This window comes from Aotus nancymaae, unplaced genomic scaffold, assembly GCF_030222135.1.
Source record: "Aotus nancymaae isolate 86718 unplaced genomic scaffold, 86718_ANA_hifiasm-v0.15.2.pri h1tg000029l, whole genome shotgun sequence".
Classification (NCBI taxonomy): Eukaryota; Metazoa; Chordata; class Mammalia; order Primates; family Aotidae; genus Aotus; species Aotus nancymaae.
The window spans coordinates 10737371-10759329 of NW_026988442.1; the positions used below are offsets into that span (position 1 = coordinate 10737371).

General features: G+C 52.5%; 1 protein-coding gene across 1 annotated transcript; it reads left to right on the forward strand.

Moving 5' to 3' along the window:
* Positions 1 to 208: 208 nt before the first annotated feature.
* On the forward strand, positions 209 to 12118 carry SCRT2 (scratch family transcriptional repressor 2). Its single transcript, XM_021665772.2, has 2 exons — positions 209 to 341; positions 11328 to 12118. Exons 1-2 carry the CDS (start codon positions 209 to 211, stop codon positions 12116 to 12118), a joined length of 924 nt encoding a protein of 307 aa, XP_021521447.2.
* Positions 12119 to 21959: the final 9841 nt, after the last annotated feature.

Genomic DNA, 21959 nt, shown 5'->3' on the forward strand with positions numbered 1-21959 from the left:
CCGCCAAGCCCGAGCGGGAGCCCGAGCCCGAGCCCGAGCCGGGGCCGCCGCCACTCGGGCCGGCTCCGAGCGGCCGCCCGCCCGCCCGCCCGCTGGGAGCTGTCCAGTGCTGAAAACCCGCGCGGACAGCCAATCGCGCCCGGCTGGCCGCCTCCCCCCACCAGGGCCCCACGCAAGTGCCCCCGCCGAGCCCCCCGCCAGTCGCACCATGCCGCGCTCCTTCCTGGTAAAGAAGATCAAAGGGGACGGCTTCCAGTGCAGCGGGGTGCCGGCCCCCACCTACCACCCCTTGGAGACAGCCTACGTGCTGCCTGGCTCCCGGGGGCCTCCCGGGGACAACGGTGAGTGGGACGGGGGTGGGGGGTGTTGGGAGGAGAGGCGAGGGGAGCTGGGGCCCTCCCCAACTTGGGCCACGAGGAGGGGCGCGCGCGAAAGGAAACCCCAGGAGGAGATCTCTCTGGCCGTGTGCGCCTCCCGGGCTTTCCAAGGGCCGTGCGGGCGGGGCAGGGGCTAGGTCGTACAAAGGGAAAGTCGCGGGGTCGGCCCATCCCGCAGCCACGCGCCAGCCGGGACTTTGAAAGTTGTGGCCCTCAAATAGGGCTAGAGTGAGGGGGGTGGCCAGAGAATACAGAGAGAGGGCCGTTCATGAGGGACCAGTGCTGGGGACTAAGGAACCAGTTTGAGGGTCCCCTCTCCCCAGTTGAGGAAGAGAAGCTGGCTGCCTGGGTAGGGAGAAGGTAAAGAGCCCTGGATGTTCAGTCCCTGGAGAGACAGGGTTGGCTCCCTGGGGGTGGCTGGGGGCGCCCTCCCTCCCTTCAAACCTGCTCCCCCGATGCCACACAAGTGCTCTCAGACCCCCTCTCTCAATAACTCTTTTGTTACCCTCAGCCACATGCCTGCCAAAGGCTGGGCCTGTCCTGGGGACTGAGAGAAAAAGGGGATTTCTGGGAGGGGTTCCCCCAAAGTAGCTCCTGGTCCCTGGGATTGCACTCCCTCCCCATCTCCACCTTCTCAGCCCCCTCCAGAGCCAACCCTGCTGCTCCTTTTAAGCCCCCTCCCCGATACACACACACACACACACACACACACACACACACACCATCTCTTCTCAGAACAAGTTCCTGCAGAGACAAGGGTTTGGGGGACAAGAGAGGTCATTCAGGTGCAGAAGGGGGTGATCTCTGGAGGGCAGGGAGAAGTGGAGACTTCTTCTGTGGATCTCATCCTCCACCAAGGGGATCACAAAAGGGTTCTCCCCTGATGGCCCCCACCAGGGCAGGTGTCTGGAGAGGAGGTGTCTGTCCCTTTGGTAGTGAGAGATCTGACATCACATGTGGCAGCTTTAGAGTGAGTGTGTGTGTGTGTGTGTGTGTGTGTGTGCGTGTGTGAGGGAGAGAGAGAGAGAGAAATGGGGGGTGGGGAGAGAGAGGAGAAAAGAAAGGGCTGAGAATGAGGGGGGAACTGAGATGGCAAAGACAGGAGCCTGGGAGGGTGGGGGCTTCCACCTCTGAGATTTCCAAGCACTTCACCCACATTCCATCACTCTGCCACACCAGGTAGAGAGAGAGTGCTGGGCAAAGGGCTTTGTGACCTCATCAAGGTCAAAGAAGTTACAGAGTAATCAGGGATACAGCTACAGTCCCTCATCCCCTGGCCTCCCCCAGATCCTTAACAGAAAACCCTTCTCCTCTGCCCACATGTCCCTTATTCTACTGTCCTCCTTTCTTGACCACAGGGCTTCTTGAGGAGGAGGACAGAAGCCCAGGGACATGGCCGAGCTGGGCTGAGGGCTGGCAGGACAGAGGGTGGACCTGGGGCCATGCCAAAGCTGGGGATTGTGTGCTCAAAGCTGGTAGAAACTGAAATATCTGCAAGCTTGGGATATGGATCCCTTAAGGGACTGACACAAAGCTCTGAGATTCCACCCCCTGAAGCCCCGTTGGACCTGTCCCCAGGCCAGCTGAAGAAACCCAGAGAAGCCCAGAGAATTTCCCATGCACAGCCAAAACTGCAGACTGTTCCTCAGGAGGGAGGCAAGAGAATGCCTTGCCTTGAATTCAGTCCAAAACAGCTTTGAAAGGAGCCCCTGAGTGAATAGTGGGAAGCAGGGCGGGTGCAGAGCCACCAGCAGGGTGTTTCTGTGGAGGTTCCACCGGGTTTAACACCCTAGAACCACCTCTGTCTTTGTCCCTTTCCCCATGGGGCTCCAGACCAACTCCCCGACCTCTCAAGAATCTTGAGGCTGTCCTGATAGCCGGAAGCCTGGCCTGAAACTTGGAGGCCAGGGCTCTACATCTCTCACTTGCTGTGTGACCTTGGGCAAGCGCCTTCCCTTCTCTGGTCCTCACCATACCCAGTAGTGAAAGAGTTTTGATGGCATAAACTAAGCATCCTTCCAACTTTGACAAGCTCAGCTTCTGTGAAGGTCAAGTATGAGTGTGGGGCACTGGAGATGCCTGCGCAGGGGTCTAACAGGATGCTGAGAGGCCATTGTCAGGGTTTCCTTAGGGCTCCACTGAACATACGCCGCCTGGCTGAGGGTGGCAGCATTTCTGGGATCAGGCATTTTTCTTGGCTTTGGTCTCTGTAGGCTACCCCATGGTGAGGACAGGCACCCTGGCCTGGCCACCTTGGCAGTGTCTGCAGTGGATGGTCAGTGCCAGAGACCAAGCCTAGGTGTGACTGGGAAATACAGAGTCTGCCTTGTCCTGTTTTCAGGGGCCTCTCTCCTCCCTGGGGTGTGGCCAGACTGGGCAGTGAGGGATCCCTTATTCCCTGGGCGGGTAGAGGGTGCCGGGGGTCTGCTGAGAGCCCGCCGGCTCCTGGTGGCCTGTTGTCTCCGCTCTGCCGGAAATAACCTTGCTGAGCATTTGAGGGAAGTGTGAAAAATTGCTGAGCCGACGTTTTTCTCTCTCAGCATGTGTAAGTGTGCTGGGTAAACAAGGAGAAAGAGAGGAGGGGGGAAGATGAGGAGAGGGAGGGAGGAGAAGGAAGGGAGGGAGGGAGGGAGGGGGAGGCCTGGGGCTGGAGATAGTTCCAGTTATTAGAAAGATCTTCTTACAAGCCATTCCTGCAGCTCAGGCTGCAGGGTCAGGATGAGGCTGGTGGAAGGGAAACCTGGGTGGGGGGAGCAGGGGCCAGGCAAGCCTGCGAATGTGGAGGTCAGAGAAACCACAAGCTCCTAGCTGATAAAGATGCAGAACCCCAAATTAAAGAGGTATACCCCAGCTCCGGGAATGCCTGAGAATGCTGGAGAATTCCTGGAGGACTCCTCCTCCTCCTCCTACACACACACACACACACACACACACACACACACACAAGCAAAGCTCTTCTTTGCCTTCCTACACCCTTTCAGCCTCCACCACCGGGCAGAGCAGAGGGTGCAGCAAGTGTGTCTGTGATCCAGGGTCCACCTAAGCCCACAGAACCCCTAAATAGGGAAGGGGAGCCCCCAAAATGAGGAAAGCACCAGGTCTCTCTGCAGAGCTCCCTGACTAATGGGAACAGATCTAATTTCATTGTCCCCTCCAATAAGATGCCTCTCTTGCTCCTCCACTGCCTTCCCTTCCCCTCTTCTCCCCTGGGTGATTCTGAGCAGACTCAGTCTTTCTGGGAGATGCCAACTCACATTATTCTAACCCTCTGCTAACCTCACCCTCCAACTCCACCAGGCCCTCCCCACAGACCAGGCCTTCATCCTGAGGGATGCTGGGACTCTCAGTCACCCCAGAGAAGGCGACCCACCCATATGCATGCCAGTGGTCTCCGTGGGCCCCTGCCAAGAATATCTTCTGGAGCGTCTGCTCCCCTCCATCTTAACTCTGAACCCCAGCTGGGAGCCAGGCCCCTCTTCCTCTGCATCTCCACCCCATCCTGCCCTCATGCCCTCTCAGAGTACATCCAACCCAGGCAGATGAGGGATCAATGCCAATCCAATAACACAGTTGTCTGCCCTCTGCAGCTACATTAAGCCTCCTCCAGAAGGCTGAGGAAACCCTCCTACTTCTATGGGCTTATCTAGTTGACCACATTAAACCAGCGCCCACTTCCTCTCACTCCCTCTGATGGCGCCAGGTAGTCGCTCCAGGCCAGGCCCAGGAGCCCAACCCAATGTCCCCAGCTCCTACATATCCATTCCACACCTCAGAAAGTTCCTCTGGGGAGCAGCGGTGCAAAAGGGCTTCCCCAATCTTTTGGAAGAGTGAGCACAGAGAAAGCTGTGGAAGTGCCCATGGACACACAGCAGGCCCATCTGAGCCTTCTATAACCACCCCTTCCCCTGGTATCTTGACCTTGCTCCAGATACAAGGTCCAGATTAAAGACATGTCAGAGGCCCAGGTTCAAAGTCTAGGTCAAGGTCCAACATCCAGTTCAGCATCCAGGTACAGCTCTGAGGTCCAAGTCCAATGTCTAGGTCAAACTTCAGGTACGGGACCGGGTCCAAGGTCATTTTCTGAGGTTATAAGTCCAGGTCTGCTATCCAGGACAAATCCATGTCCAAGTTCAAATTTCAATATCTGTGAACAGGTCCGGGGCAAAGTGCTGGGTCCGGAATCAAGACTCAGGCCCAATTTCCAGTTTAGATCATGTCCAGATCCATTCTTCAAGGCTGGGCTGAGTTCAAGTCTTAGACTCACCATTAGTCTTCCGTGTGGCCTTGACCTAGTCTCCCCTCTCCTCCCAGCCTCTGTTTCCCCTTCATAATATCAAACAGTTGAATATGATCTCTTTCCACTTTGACCTGCTAGGGATCCAGAAATCTAATTTTCCTGTGAATTAACAGGACTCAGTGGAAGTGTGGAATGATGGGCCCCATGTGAGATACGGAATCTGGGAACCTCTGATTTCCTCTAAAACGTGGGGGTAGGGTTACGAGACGGACATGAGGGTTTCCATGCTTTAGACAGTCTCAGTCTTTGATTGTTGAAGGAGGGCAGGAGAGTACACCAAGTCCCTTATGTCAGTGCAGCAATCTACGCATCCCAAAGGCACTCTCTGTACACACAAATCCATAGTGGACAAAGGGCAGGGAGGGCAGGGGAGGATTCACTTTAACCTACAGAGGCAAAACTGAGGTCATGGAGGGCCCGTGACTTCCCGAAGTCACAAGAGTATAAATGGTGTGCCGTGTCACACCTCCCTGGTGGGTGCTCCATCCACAGGTCCTAGGGGCCCCCCAGCCTCGAGGCCCTCTGCTGAGAGAGATGGGGTCCCTCAGGCCTCTTGGTCTCCTTCCCAGCTATGGACTCTCCTGGAATGAAGCGTCCATTGCCAGTCTTTGGGGAGGGAGGGGTTTGGAATGGGCCCTCTGAGTGCACCCTTCTAGAGAGGGAAGGGGCAGAGCAGAAAGCAGGAGGCCAGGAGAGGAGGTGGAGCACTGTGCAACACACCCTGTCTCTGGAAGGAGGCACAGAAAGGGCCCACTGGAGATCCCCCCGAGGGAGCGGGAGGTAGCTCTGCCAACCAGGCTGGGCAACTGAAGACCCTGAGCCACTCACTCTCACCTCCACGCCCCCCGAAAAATCTTTCCTATTGATTCCTGCAGAGCTCTGGACCTCCCTGTAGGCCACAGGAATTGGGTCACAGTCAGGAAAGACCAGAATATGGGGAATTCCAAGAGGTGGGGGTGGTAGAAAAGAGCCTTGGAATTCTCTCGAAGCTCCTTGGGCCTGGGTCAGCGGGCATCAGCCCCAAGCCCTGCAGCGTTGGTCATGTTGGGCCAGACCTCACTCTGTCCCCTGCTCATTTGGACTCAGGGACCTCCTCCCCGTGGGCAGATGTACCAGCTGCCAGCCCTTTGGAGGAGGTGGGTGTCATTTCTGGTCCAGTGCCCAGGGAACCGCTAACAAAGATGCTATAATAAGGGGAGGGGGAGGTACCCAGCCCCTTTGCCCAGCTCTGCGAGCAGACAGGAGAAACTATTTTTATCCCGCTTTGCTGCTGACAGACCTGGCTTTCTGCTCAGCTGGCTAGAGCTGATTCTCGAGGCCCGAGGCCCTGGCACAGCAAGAAGCAGCTCTAAATATACCCATGCAGCAGCCCCTCCAGCCCCCACCACCCAGCGGGCCCAGCCCTCCTCAGGAAAGTGGGCCGCCTGGGAAGCTGGCCCACCACCAGGCCCCTGTCTTTTTCTGCCCATCTTGGGACAGGGAGGTAAGGCTGAGGCTAGAAATTCCCTGGAGAAAGTTTGGTACCTTGGGAGTCTGGGAGAGACTGGGGAAAGGAGTCTCGGACTGAAAAAGAAAAGAAAAGAAAAGGAGGCCAGCCCAGCTCTGGTGAGAACTTGTTTTGTGACCTGAGGTGAGTCAAGGCCCCTGTCTGGGCTTCAGCTTCTGCAGAACAAGGGCATGGAGGGAAGTGACCTCAGACATGAGCTAATGTGCACAAAGCATTTAGCAGGGTGCCTTGCACCAAGTAAGTGCTCAATAAGTGACAGACATTACTTCTATTAAGTATGATTTACAAATATTTCCAAGGGGCTGAGCCATTTTCACAACAGCTTCTCCATGCCCCCACCACCCCACTATCCCACAGGACACAGACCAACAAGGTGGTGTGTTTGAGGAAACGCACCACACCTTCCCCCACCAACTGAAGATCCCTTCCCCAGCAAGTCTCCATGCCCTCTCTGGTGTTTTAGAAAAAACACAGGGCTTGGAGGGTTTCGAACCTTCCACCCTCTCCAGTGACCTCGGGCAAATCTCTCCCCTCTCTGGGCCTCTGGGCACAGTGTGATGTCTGGCTCACAGGGAGGCTGGTGTCAGTTGGACGCACCAGCAGTAACAGTAGTGGTATTTGTTACAGATCCCCCTCCGTCACTCCAGGGGTCAGGCAGTTAAATGAGACAGTGTTTGCAGAGGGCCCAGCACCTTAATTCTCATAAATTTCCCTTTCACCACTCCTTTGAGTACCGATTAAAAAAAAAAAACTAGATTCTGGACCTTCAGTCTAAAATATCAAGGCTCTTGGGCAGGGAAAAGCAGAGTCATTCCCAGGTGACATGTACACATCTCCAAAGTATTTCTGGGCCCTCCCCATATCCCTATATGACAGGTGGCTCTGGCCCCCATCCCTCAAATGGAGGATTTGAGCCTAGAGAAGTTGTGTGACTTACCCAAGGTCACACAGCTAGGGTCTGAATTCAAGTGTGGGCCAGCATGAGCGATTTCATCTGAGATTCTCTTTTCCCTGAATCCCAGCTCATCCCTATCTCTGTGGGAACCCAAGCAAGAGTCCTGTCCCACCCTGTCAGTTGCAGGATAGGCATATCAGCCTTCTATAGTCACCCTTAGGGCAGAGGAAGGTACCTGTCCGGGTTCCATGCATTAGGTTAAAGTATGGCTTAGTGTCCTAAAGAAGTCTCCGGGGTTGAGACTCAGAGATGTGAGGTGGTTTGCCCAAGGTCACACAGCAGCCTAAGACACGCAAGTGTTTCTCCCACCCTCTGGCAGATTAGAAGGATATCACCAGGAAAAGTAGGAATACTACCAATGACAATAATAGTAACAGCTCAAGAGGGCAGCTATTATGTCAGGCACTGTACTAAGCACTTTACAAGCATTCATTTATTCAACCTTATTATGAACTCCCTTATACAGGTGTGGCAAAAAGAAGTTAAGTAACTTCCCAAGGTTGCACAGGGAGACGTCTGTGAATCTGAGGAGAACAGGGTGGAGTTGGAGGAGCGGGGAGTGGAGGGGGCAAACAGCATCATGGAGGGACTGATTCAGCCATGATGCAGAAAGGGTCTTTAGACCATTCCAGTCAATCTTTCTCATGTACAGATTCAGCCCAGAAAGGTTAAGCAACCTGGCCACAGTCACAAAGCAAGTTAGAACCACTTCCTCCTAACATGACCACACAAACTCTCATAGGATGCTCTCAACCCATGCCAGACTCCACCAACTGGGTGTCTGATCTGCGCTCACAATTCCTACCCTGAAGACAATTCTGCATCCCTCCCCATGCAAATGAGCAGCCTTTGTTTAAGACGCCCTTATTTCTGTATAAAGAGGCCCTTGCAACAGGAGTAAGGTCAACAGTCCTGAAGGCAGCCAGCAGAGGGAGCCATGAGTAGAGAACCTCATTGAGAACGCTCTGGTTCTCTGATTGAGCTCCTACTATGCACCAGAAATTTTCCCAATAGAACATGAATTAGAAATTGTACATCCTGGGTGAGGAAACAGAGGCCCAGAGAGGAGCAGCAAGATGCGTTGGGGCAGACACCAAGAGAGCTGTGGCACAGAAACCCATCTGGGGAGACTGTTACTGTTATTCATAATAACAGCCAACATGTGCGGTGGATTTAACATGTGCCAGCCACTAGGCTGGAATCCTGGCTCTAACTTCTTAGCTGCACAACCCTAAGCTTGTTGCTTAACTTCCTTGTGCCTTGGTTTCCTCTTGTGTAAAATGGTAGCACCTTGAGAGTCATGAGGGTAGAATGCATTCATGTGTGGAAAGCCCTTGTAACAGTGCCTGACTCAGGAGTGCTCTGGGAGTGTTGGTTATTATTCGTTTATATATTATTTGCTTACTGGCAAACTCCTTACTGAAATGGTAGAGGCACAGAGAGGCCAAATCGTTTGTCCAAGGTCACACTGCTGGGAATGGTAGAGCCAAAACAATACAGGCTGTCTGGCTCCAAAGTTGTGCTCTTATCCAATATGTCATCCTTCTTCAATAATAGAACATACAAGACACTGGTCACATGAACAGTTGCCCCTCCAAATAAATCCCATTTAAAAAAAGGACCCGAGGCACGACCTTCTCAAAGGCACCCAGCCGGACTCTGTGCTGGGGAACCAAATCACCCTTCCCCTTCCCTGGCCCCAGCCACATGAGGTGCAGACCCATCCTGAGACCAGGTGGACTGTCTACAGTAGATCCTGCTGGGCTGAGGAGTGAGGCTGGACTTGCAAATCATCATCACTCATTCCACAAATACTGATTAAGTGCCCACTAGCTAGGGTCCTGGGGATAGGAGGTGAACAACTCAGCCACAGCCCCTTCCTCGAGGACCTCCCAGTATGTGGGAAACCAGGGGGGCAGTGCAGTAGATTCCAATCCCTGCTCCACTCCTGGAGCAAGTGCCATCACCACGCTGTCCCTCAGTTTCCTCATCTGTGATTAGAGTAGTTGTGTGATGATTCAGTGAGATGATGGGAGCAAAGCACTTAGCACGGTGCCTGGCACACACAGTTTAAGTGCTCAATGAATATTAGCTATTATTATCATCACCAGGAATTACAACGTGAGGAAATACAGAAGGAGAAGGAGGGGGGTCTGGGAGTGCCTGACAGGTATTTAACTCAGTCTGAAACCATACTTCCTGAACTTTCTGGGATTTGAGCACGGGGCCTGGTTCCTGGACTGGGAAGCAGAGGAACCGTCAGACCAGAGGCAGATTGAACAGGAGACATAGGACGAGGCATCTCCTCTCCCCAGATGAAAAAATTGCCACTATCACTGTCCCTCTTTGCATCTGACCACAGAGCCCCTCCCTACTGAGTCATCCACTTCCACAATCCCCAATCACTTCTGTTTGCAGAAGGCCCTGTGCTGGCTGCTGAAGGGACAGAGGTGAAAATCAGGGCACACCTTTGCCTTCAGGGCTGCACAGACCTCACCCTGTGGCCATTCCAAACACCAGATGGGAGGCAAAGGCCTGAAGGTGGAATCAGCCAGGCTGTTCGGAGAAGGGAAGCTGACCAGAGTACTCAGCTAAAAGTCTGAACATCTTGGAATCCTGTTTCCACCTCACAAAACCCTCTTCCACCTGCTCACTTTAGCGAAGGAGGCTACAGGGAGGAGGGAAGGAGGAGTGGTTACAGGTCTCGGGGGGGGTCACCAGGAGACAGTCAATTCCCACTACCCAGGTGTGAAACCTCCGAAAGGAACCTAACCATCACTGTTCTGTGGAATCACAGAACAACGGAATCACTTGCCCATCAATTGCTAGGATGAAAAGTTTGTCTGCCAGAAACTCTCCAGGGAGCCCAGCCCCCAGGGTCCCCAGGGAAGGTGCTAGGACCAGCCTAGGCAGTGGGAGGCAGAGGCAAATCAGAATGACCCCTGCCCATGAGAACACCCTATGGAATCCCCTGGGAGACCCCAGCCTGCCCACCCACCAATCACTCAAACCCTTGGCAGACAGGATTCGTGGTCCAACTCCAGGTAAGTGGGAGGAGGAGGGGGAGGTGAATTCTCACCGGGGACTCCCCACGACTTCTAGATGAACATAAAGCAAAGCAAGCTTGGGAGCAGGTACGAGGAAGTCCCCTTTCTGTAGCACCTATTACATGCCACACACTTGACCCTTCTTAAATGCTCCAGCAACCCTGGCAGGTGAGTCTAACTGGATTGTGATTCCTTTGTGCAACATCTATTCATCACACACCTACTTGGAGTCAGGCGTGTGCTGGGCACACAATCCAACCCTGGGGAGCTCGCAGTGTGGTGGGGGAGGAGACAATCATTATAATAGCAAACATTTATACAGCAATTACGGTGTGCTCCCCCTCTTTGTTAATTTTCTCACACATAAAATGGGGATTACAATCGTGCCGACTTCCTTGGGTCTGTGACAATTAAATCAGTTAACATGTGTAAAGCACCGAGGCAGAGTCTGGCAAACAGTAAGAGCTTAATACACGTTTATTATCGTCATCTTACTCAGTCCTTCCAACGACCCTGGAAGGAGGTGTCCAATTACAAGCTCCATTTGCAGATGAGAAAATTGAGATCCAGACAAGTTACAGGACTGCAGTGACAGAATGTTGTTGGAATAGAGAGAGCATGGGCTTCAGGGTCACACGGGCAAGATTTGAATCTGGGCCCCACTTACTGACTGTAAGGTTAGACTGCTGCATCTCTGTGCCTCGGTTTCTCCACCTGCAGAGTGGGTATTATAATAAGACCATCATTCCATGGTTGTGAGCACTTGATAGAGAAGTCACGGTTTGTAGAACCGCGCCGGCCCCATGCTCCGTGGGATGGGGTGGCGGCTATTTGCATTGCAGTCCATGGAGGGAGGATTGGAACTCAGGCTGCCTGACACGAACCCTCCCCAGCCTGCCCACCCACCAATCACTCAAACCCTTGGCAGACAGGATTCCTGGTCCAACTCCAGCCAAGTGGGAGGAGGAGGGGGAGATGAATTCTCACTGGGGACTCCCCACGACACGGACACGAAGAGCAGAGGTGCGGGTCGGGGACCACCACCCCTGCATTGAGCAGGGGGCGAAAGGGGTGATCTGCTTAAAGCGGGAAGCCTTCTTCGGCGCCTCCTCTCACCGCCTTCTCCACTTCTCGCCCCCTCCAGGGTACGCTCCGCACTGCCTGCCCCCGAGCAGCTACGATGCGGACCAGAAGCCGGGCCTGGAGCTGGCCCCAGCCGAGCCCGCGTACCCGCCGGCGGCGCCGGAGGAGTACAGCGACCCCGAGAGCCCGCAGTCGAGCCTGTCGGCGCGCTACTTCCGAGGGGAGGCGGCCGTTACCGACAGCTACTCCATGGATGCCTTCTTCATCTCGGACGGGCGCTCGCGGCGGCGGCGGGGCGGGGGCGGCGGGGACGCGGGGGTCGCGGGGGACGCGGGGAGCGCCGGGGGACGCGCGGGGCGCGCAGGGGCGCCGGCGGGCGGCGGGCACCGGCACGCGTGCGCCGAGTGCGGCAAGACCTACGCCACGTCGTCGAACCTGAGCCGCCACAAGCAGACGCACCGCAGCCTGGACAGCCAGCTGGCGCGCAAGTGCCCGACGTGCGGCAAGGCCTACGTGTCCATGCCCGCGCTGGCCATGCACGTGCTCACGCACAACCTGCGCCACAAGTGCGGCGTGTGCGGCAAGGCCTTCTCGCGGCCCTGGCTGCTGCAGGGCCACATGCGCTCGCACACCGGCGAGAAGCCGTTCGGCTGCGCGCACTGCGGCAAGGCCTTCGCCGACCGCTCCAACCTGCGCGCGCACATGCAGACGCACTCGGCCTTCAAGCACTACCGCTGCCGCCAGTGCGACAAGAGCTTCGCGCTCAAGTCCTACCTCCACAAGCACTGCGAGGCAGCCTGCGTCAAGGGGGCCGAGCCGCCCCCGCCGGCCTCCGCCGGCCCGGCCAGCTGAGCCTTCCGGGACCCCGACCTACGCCCGCAGCGCCCTCGCCCATCCCCGGCTACGTTTCCCTGCCCATGCCCCTCTCGTGGGGACCCCCGGCCCGGCCCGGAACTTTTCTCTCCAGCCCCCAAACCCACGACTCACTTCCAGCACCGTCTTCCCCAGAGCCCCTGACCCACTTCCTTTCCGGCCACCCCTCGGACCTTGACCCCCTGTCCGCGCCTTCAAGGCTCCCAACTCAGGCACCAGGTCCGCCCCTCTCCCGCGCCCCAGAGCCGGAAATTTCTCCCCCTCCCAGACCCCGCGCTGCTCTTCTAACTTCTAGATCTTTTCTCTCATTTCTCAGCTGAATCTCTGACCATTCCTCTATTGGAGCCCCCCGTGAAAGCCGCAAACCTATACCCTTGACGCCCATACCTGCCTCAGGTTCCCCGTCCATACCTGGACTCAGGCCCTGCCGCCCTGAGACCACAATCCAACCCCAGAGCTCGGGCCTCTCTGCTGAGTCTCCCAGAGTGTGTCCTTCTGGGGATCTAATCTTCCCCTTCTTGAAGTCTGTCCCTGACCCGTCCATGCCCAGGCCTTAAGTCCGGCCATTCACATACACACCACCACCACCACCACCCCCACAGACATTTCCCACTCTCCTCAGTCCATGGGGGTCTCATCACCCACTCCCAGCCCCAGATCCCCTCACCCCTCTAGCAGTTCTCACCCCTCTGAGTTTACCTAACCTGACTTGAGGGGCACTTCAGGGTCCTGCCCCCTAGTGTAACCCCTCTCTCACCACTGCACAACCTGGGCTTCCAGTCTGGAGATGCCCTTCCCCCAGATTCTCTGAGCACTTTCCCCCATCCCCAGGGCCACAGGACCCCTTCCTCACTTGTTGTGGGGAGGTCTGGAGCACCTCACCAATGCCCTTCCCCCTGTCCGGCTGGGTCCTTCCAGTTATTTATTTGTGTATTTATTTATTTATCTATTTATTATTCTATTTAATCTCTTGGCCTCACCCAGGGACAGTCTGGCTTCCCCAGCTGGACTGGGAGGTCAGGAAGCCAGACAAGGAGCGGGACAGCACAGGCCACAGAGGGCTGCCCCCACCACACACACCCCCGTGTCTCGGGAGAAACCCACCCTCATCAGAGCCTGCACTCGCTAAGGAAGGGACTCGAGAATGGGGGGTGCAGCCTGCTGACCCTCAACTGGGGGGGTGAGGGAGCATCAGGAGGTCCAGGCGTGGGGCAGGTCCCCACCTTCCTGAACCTTCCGCTGCCACTCCAGGCGGCCCGGAGAGAGGAGCTTCCCCGATTTGTTTCCTATTTATTCCTCTTCTCAAGGGACCCCACGTTCCAGGGACCGAATGAGCCCCGGACCCGCTGGGGCCTCTAGCCTGCTCCCCGGGAGGGTTGCTCTCTCCCGGCCAAGTCTATGCAACTCTCCCGGACAGAGGGGCTGGGCTGCCAGCCACCCGCCCGTTGGCCGCCACTACCTCCTCCGCTGCGCTTTTGCATGCCCGGGCGAGGACCGAAGCACACACTTCCATGCGCACGGGCCCTGGCCCCCTCTGCTTTAAGCACACGCCTCTGCCCCATCGCTCCGCACCCAGCTTGGGGGCAGGAGTCCTGGACTCTTGGATCCTCCTCTCCCCTCCTCTTAGCCACAATAGAGGGGGGAGACCGGAGGCACCCCTGCAGCAGGGGCACGTCCCTAGGGCTTCAGAGGGGTGAATGGGCCTTTGCTCAGCCCCAGGCCCAGCGTGAAGGGAGGCTGCAGGGATGGTGGGAGGGAGAGGGGTTGCAGAAGCAATTATGGAGGGTGTTGACCCTGTAAATAGGAACTCTGACAGCAATAATTTTCCATGCATGCTAAGCCTTTTGGCCATATTTTGTATGAGCGCTTGGCGCTCCTCCTCCCTCCTATCCCAACTCACCCCCAAACCCCCATTCCTTCCCCACCTCCAGCAGTATTACTTGTAACGCAATTCAGGGATATTAAAGGGACTTTGGCCACTCACCATTGCCTCTAGACCTTATGTTTGGAGCGGGGTGGGGAGGGGAAAAAGAGGAATGAGAAGAAGGGGAGGGCATCTGAGAGATAGTATTTTTCCACTCCATTTTCCTCTCTGTAGCCTGACCAGCCTTAGCTGCCACCAAGGGTCACACAGCCCCAAGGGTCCCTTGGCATTCACAAGGTCTCAGGCATCTTCAATCCTTAATATTCCTCAAATAAGGGTTTAAGAACCAGATTAATAACATGTGAGGGAAGCCAGTTGCCTTAAGACATCAGGGAAGATGAAGCCTGCGACTAATTGGAAAGAGTGTGTCTCACCTTAGAGAAATACACTTCAAATTAACTACAGCTGCCGAACGATTACAACTGTGGGCCACATGTGTCTGTTGACAGCCAGTTTATAACCCCTATGTCCTTCCCTAGTTCACCCCCTACTGCTCTGCCCAGTCGTATACGGTCACATATGCAGTGAGTGGAAGCAGGCAAAAAGGTTGACTTTGGCTCAACCAGCAAAGTTGTCCAAAAACAGTGAGTTGCCCCTAGAGCTTCTGAGCTGTTACCAAGTGTTGAGGGCAACCAATCCATCATCCTCGCTAGCTGCCTTAGTGATCCTTCAAAACACAAATCTGCCTCACCTTACTAAAAACTTCACTGGGGACCACCAACCCCCTGCCACCTACCCTCAACTCAGACTCACCAAGAAGCAAGGCCTGCGTGCTTTGAGGGATGGATGCCAATGGTTGGAGTGGGGAAGCTGCAGGCTAGAACCTGCCTCTTCTGGGGCCTCCTTGTCGGTTTCCTCCTGTGTAAGCAGTGCACTCAGTTTGTAGACTGTCCGCCTTCCCTTCACACACCTCTGGACAAGCAGCTGCATCCTGAGCAATGTGCTAGCTGTTTTCAACAATGACAGCATTGTGGGAACCTCCCCTCAACTCCACAAAATCTCCAATGGTTTCTTGTTTGTTTTTTTTTTTGAGACAGAGTCTTGCTCTGTCACCCAGGCTGGAATGCAGTGGTGCAATCTCCGCTCACTGCAACCTCTGCCTTCTGGGTTTAAGCAATTCTCCTGCCTCAGCCTCCTAAGTAGCTGGGATTACAGAAACCAGCCCAAGTCTAAAGCCGTGATTTGCTTCTCCTCTGGGGCATCCCACTTCTGTGAATGACACCAGCACCCATCCAGTCCTGCAGTCACAAAACCCAGAGGTCATGTCCTCTCGCCTCTCTCCCCACCCTACAACCCTATCCACCAGGTCCTGTCAATTTTTCCTCTCCATCTTCTCAGTCTCCACCTTGGTCCAGAGCCACCATCATCTCTTATCTGGACAATTATACCAGCCTTCTCCCTGGTCTCCTTGGATCTGTTCTGGTTCCCTGGCCTCCCTCCCTCTATCCACAGCAGCCACAGGGATCTTTCAAAAGTGCAGATTAGATTATGTCTGTCTTAGTTATAGGCTGCTATAACAAACTACCGGCCCAGGCATGGCAGCTCACGCCTGTAATCCCAGTTCGAGACCAGCCTGGCCAATATGGTGAAACCCTGTCTCTACTAAAAATACAAAAATTAGGCATGGTGGCATGTGCCTGTAGTCCCAGCTACTCAGGAGGCTGAGGCAGAAGAATCGCTTGAACCCAGGCAGCGGAGGTTGCAGTGAGCCGAGATCGTGCCACTGCACTCCAACCTGGGTGATATAGCAAGACTCTGTCTTTAAAAAAAAAAAAAAAAAAAAAAAAAAACTACCATAGACTAGGTGGTTTGTAAACAACAGAAATGTATTTCGCACAGTTCTGGAGACTGAGAAGTCCTAGATCCAAGGGCCAGCAGATTCAATATCTGGTAAGGACCTGCTTCCTGGTTCCACCATCTTTTCATCGTGTCCTCACATGGTAAGAAGGGGTGAGGGAGCTCTCCAGGATCTCTTTTATAAAGTCACTGATTGCATTCATGAGGGTTCTGCCTTCATGACCTAGTCACCTCCCAAAAGCCCATCTCCTAATACCATCATATTGGGGGTTAGGATTTTAACATGAATTTTGGAGGAATACAAACAGTCTATAGCATTCTGCCTCCTTCCCCAACTCTGCTCCCTGCCAAATTCACATCCTTGTCATATTCAAAATACATTCGTTCCTTACATCCCAACACCAAAAGTCTTAACTCATTCCAGCATCAATTCTGAAGTCTAAAATCCAAAGTTTTATTAGCTAAGTATTATCTAAGTCAGATGTGGCTGAGACTCAAGGTGTGATGCATCCTGGGAAACTACTCTCCAGTTGTGAGCCTGTGAAATCAAGCAAGTTATTTGCTTCCAAAATACAATGGTAAGACAGGCATAAGATAGACCATTCCAAGAGGGAGAAGTAGGAAGGAAGAAAGGAATAGCAGATCCAAATTACGTCCAAACTGGAAGGCAAACTACATGAGATCTTAAGTCTCAAGAAAAATCATTTTTGGTTCAATGCTCTGCCTCCAGGTCCACTGAGGCAGACTTCCAGACCCACGATGGTGGTGGTCCCACACTCTGTACCCTCTGGGAGGGTGGTCCTGCCCCTACAGCTGTATCCAGCAGAGGTCATGTTCCCAAGGCTCTGGGTAGCCCCATCCCAACAGCTCTGGGCAGCTCCTCCTCCATGGCTTTGGACAGAGGCCCTCTGACCTGTTGAATGCAAGGCAATGCCCCCCACTTTTGAAAGCAAGGAGATAGCTTTGGTGATCTCTGAATTGCCTTCAGGGTCATTATTCCCTTGTCTTGAAGAATAGTTTGCATTCTGGTCTTGTCCTAAAAAATCCAAGAAGTCCAACAGCCTTCCTTCATCCCTTCCCATCTCCTTCCCCTTCAGTTCAAGGTGGCAGTTTTCCTGCTGGGACAACTGATTAAGCTCATAACCATTACAGTCTCCTATGGAGACTACAGTGTTTTCTCCAAACATTCTTTCTCATTTTTTGCAAGATGGATAGGCTGGAAATTTTTCAAATCTTTATGTTTTGCTTCCTCTTTGTTTAAAAGTTACATCTTGAAGTCATTTCTTTCTGCTTATATTTTACTGTAAGCAGTCAGGAGGAGCCAAGCCACAGCTTCAACACTTTGCTTAGAAATAGCTTTAGCTAAATATCCAGTTTCATTGCTCACAAGTCCTACCTTCTACCAAACACTAGAACATGGACATAATTCAGTCAAGTTCTTTGCCATTTTATAAGAAGATGGCCTTTTTTTCGTTGTCCAATAATATCTTCCTCATTTTCTCATCTGAATGGCCTTTTTCATCCATATTTCTACCAATAGTCTGTTCGGAATTCCTTAGATATTACCAGGTTCCTGACTTTAAAAAAATTTTGAAGTTTTCATTACATTTCCACTGCATTCCAGCCTAAGTAACAAAGTGAGACCCTGTCTCTAACAAAGAAAAAAAAGACACTAATCTCACTCATGAGGGCTCTGCCCATGACAAAATCACTTCCCAAAGGCCCACCTCCCAACGCCATCACCTGGAGGTTGGGATTTCAGCATACAAATGTTGGGTGAATGACACCCAAGTCATCTTAATCTTGGATTTCTCTGCCCCCAAAACTGTGAGAAATAAATTTCTGTTGTTTATAAGCCACCCAGTCTATGGTATTGCTGTGGCAGAGCAATACCTTAGCCCAACTTAGCCCAAAACGACTAAGACACTTCCTCAGAACCACATGCCATTCTTTTGCAGCACCTACCATCAACGTTTACTTTCCATTCATCCATGTGACTGTTTGGTCATTATCTGACTCCTCCACTACACTGTAAGCTTCACAAGGCAGAGATTGGCAGTGTCTTTTTGCTCATCACAAAATCCCCTGGATCTAGCCTAGCCAATAGCAGGTGACCAGTAATTATCTTTAAATTAATTCCATACCTTTAAGTCATTATAATAAATAATGGTGGCTTATGCTTTTAAAAAAGTCTCTGTCCCCCAAGGCCATAGCTGGTTTGTTCATATGGGCATCTGACTATAACTTGGAAATTTTCTCTCTCTCCCTCTCTCTGTGCCATACGGCCTGTAACTTGAGAGCTATGGCTCCGATTGCCAGCTACTTATCAATCTCTATTCTTCCTTAGGAAGAGAACTCCAATTTTAGCTGAGCACATTGCCATGATGAATGAAGACAAAATAACCAGCTGCCCTTGCAACCAGGGGTGGCCACGTGGCCAATTTCCAGTCAATGACATGCAAGGGGAAGTATTATACAAAACTTCTGAGATAGCATCCTATAAAAGGGAACCGTCCTATCCTTTGCCTTTCCATTTTTCCACCTCTTTCCAGGCTGGAATTTGGATGAGATGGCTTGCACTTCAGCAGCAATCTTGAATAGGAGGTGACCCTGAGAATGAACACTCTGCTCTAAAATTACAGCAGAAAGATAGAAAGGACATATGCCACTAAGGATCATGAAGCAGTCATCCCAGCCATGGACTTCCTGCCTCTAGCCTTCTTTTTTTCTTTTTTGAGATGGAATTTCACTCCATCTCAAGCCTTGTTGACAAGGCTGTAGTGCAATGGCGCAATCTTGGCTCACCACAACCTCTGCCTCCAGGGTTCATGCAATTCTCCTGCCTCAGCTTCCTGAGTAGCTGGGACTACAGGCATGTACCACCACGCCTGGCTAATTTTGTATCTTTAGTAGAGATGGGATTTCTGCATGTTGGTCAGGCTGGTCTCGAACTCCCAACGTCAGGTGATCTGCCTGACTCGGCCTCCCAAAGTGCTGGGATTACTCGGTCTCCCAAAGGGCCACCACACCCAGCCAGACTTTTTATTTTTCAATGGAAGAAACATTTTAAGTTGTATTAAGTCCCTCTTGTCAGGTTTCCCTTATTTAAAGCCAAATATCATCGCTATAGACAGCCATGTTCCTGACATGTAGAGATAATCCCTCTGCTGAGTGAGGGGCAGAGAAAAGAAATATCTCAACCTACTTTCCCCTGAGGCTGGCTTCACCTTGGTCAAGGGAATAGCCAAGCATCCCCATTTTCATTAAGCTAATTCACATTGGCTTTCTGTCACTGGCAAACAAAAGTCTTGACTAATACATCAAGACTAGTCTGAAAGTGAAGACACAGAGAGACCTTCAAACTCTATTATAATTTAAAGTCCAATCAAACAGCAAACATTTATTGAGCACTTATAATGTGTTGTGCACGGTTCTAAAGACTTCACGTAACATCAGCTCTCTTCATTCTTCCAGCAACCCTGTGAATTAGGTGGCATTATGTCCATTTTGCAGATTAGGAAACAGGCACAGACAGGTGACTGGCCCAAGGTCACGCATCTAATAAAATAGCCCACGCGAGGTACAGAACTATAGGGGATGACCCAGTATCAAGTTTCCCTTTTGTTTTAGTTTTCGTTCCCTGATAGCAAGTCTGAGACTTGAGTGAAAGTCGTTCATGTGGGTGGTGATCCCTGGAAGCAGAAGTGAGGGGCGGGAGGAATGGGACAGAGAGTGTGTTCAAGTGAAGTCAGTTGTAGCAATAGGGCTGAGTACTTCTGGTCTCAGAAGGGTGCAGAAAGATCTGAATGGTCTAGAGCATCTCTCTGAAAGACTGGCATGTACTCGCCAGCTCCTGCCCCCATTAGTGAATGGTCTGGCACCTCCGGAATGTGCTTATGTATGGGCAGCACTCCCACAGGCGTGCCCCATCTATCAAATGGGGATGGAGATAACAGACTCATCTCATAGAGCTGTTGGGTTTGATGAGTTAATATATGTAAAGTGCCTCAAACCATGCTGAGCACATGGAAAGCACTCAGTAATGTATGCTGTGTGTGACCTGAGAGAAGAGCATTCCATGCAGAGGGAACAGCAAATGCAAAGGGCCTGAGGCCAGGATACATTCGCTGTGGAGTAGGCACAGCAAAGAGGCCAGTGTGACTAGAGTGGACTTCAGGGCTCAAGGAATGTAAGGACAGAAGGTGCGAGCCACTGCATCCAGCCGGGAAAGGTTTCTTCACTCTTAAAAAGAGGCTCAAAGGGATGTCCTAACTTCCACTTTTGGACCTTCGCATGTAGTGATGTGATGCTTTGAGCTACAGCAGCCATCTTGGGACCATGAGGGGCATTCCCCAGGATAACAGAACACTGAGGATGATGGCACAAAAGGATAGACAGAACCAGTCCTTTTTTTTTTCTTTCCCAAGACGGCATCTCACTATGTTGCTCAGGCTGGAGTGCAGTGATGTGATCTCAGCTCACTGCAACCTCCACCTCTCAGTTTTAAGCAATTCTCCTGCTTCTGGAATAACTGGGACTACAGGCACATGCCACCATGCCTGGCTAATTTTTGTACTTTTGGTAGAGACAGGGTTTCACTATGTTGGCCAGGCTGGTATTGAACTCCTGGCCTCAAGTGATTCGCCTGCCTCTGCCTTCCAAAGTACTAGGATTACAGGTGTGAGTCATCAGGCCCAGACAGAATCAGGGTTTTTGATCACATTGTTCAACTGCCTCTTTACCAACCTTGGACACGCCTACCTCCAAACATCTTATGTGAGAAAATAAACATTCTTATTGCTTAAGCCATTTTGAATTGGGCCATAGATATCTTAACACACAGAATTTGATGCCAGGAGATGAGGCCTCCCCGGGGCACACCATGATGAGAGAATCAGGCCAGATCTCTACTTTTCCACTCTAGAAACTGTTATCCTGCCATTCTTATCTCCTGTAATGAGGAAGATGTTACAGAAGGGATAACTTCCCTCTTGATGAAATTCTCTTATTCTTTTTTTTTTTTTTGAGACAGAGTTTCATTCTGTTGCCCAGGCTGGAGTGCAGTGGTGCAATCTTGGCTTGCTGCAACCTCCACATCCCTGGATCAAGCAATTCCCCTGCCTCAGCCTCCTGAGCAGTTGGGATTACAGGCACAGGCCACCATGCTCCGCTAATTTTTTTGTATTTTTAGTAGAGATGGGGTTTTACCATGTTGGCCAGACTGGTCTCGAACTCCTGACCTCAAACAATCCATCCACCTCAACTTCCCAAAGTGCTGGGATTACAGGCGTAAGCCACCGCGCCCAGCCGAAAATCTCTAATTTTTTTTGGAGGGGCGGTGCTGAGGTGTGGGTGTCATTCTACTGCTTGAAACAAAGTAGCATTTAGGTGCTTATGGGAATTATGTTTCGAAAGGGAAATGCTGAAGTCTTGGTCTCGGTGTTTTCTGAGAGACTAAGATTTTGTGAGACTAAGGTTTTGTGAGAGACTAAGAACCCAAAATAAATTATCTTCAACAACAAAATGGATGTTATGCAATTCACAGAGCGCTATGAGCCCTCTCAATTCACACAACTTTGAGTGATGGGCAGCATTACTTCATTCTACAGATGGAGTTCAGAAAGTGTCAGCAACTGTCGCAAGGCAAAGTAGAAACCCCTGGCCGCCCCTCCTCCATCTCGAATTTTCTCCAGCTGGCAGGGTAAGTATGCATTCCTCCATGTTCGTGCCATCCAGGGTAAGCAGGAAGACACGCAAACCAGACACGCTTGTCTTCAGCGGAGCCTGGGATCCCCCACCTTCCTGCTTGGAGTTGGTGGTTAAGTGGTCCCATAGTTTGAACTCTTATGACCTGCCTTTCATTCCAGCTGACCTTGGACAAGCGGGTCTAGAACTGAACCCACTTCCTATAGTGCTGTAATGATACAAACAGTGTGGAACTTGAAGGCAGAGCCCACACATAGCGCGACTCTTGAGGGCTCCGTGTGAAGTCCCTGTTGCACCAAGGCAGCCAGCGGTAGGGTAGAGAGCGGACTCTGGAGCCAGAGTGTCTGGATTTGAACGCGGATTCGGCCACTTACTAGCTCCATTATCTTGGGT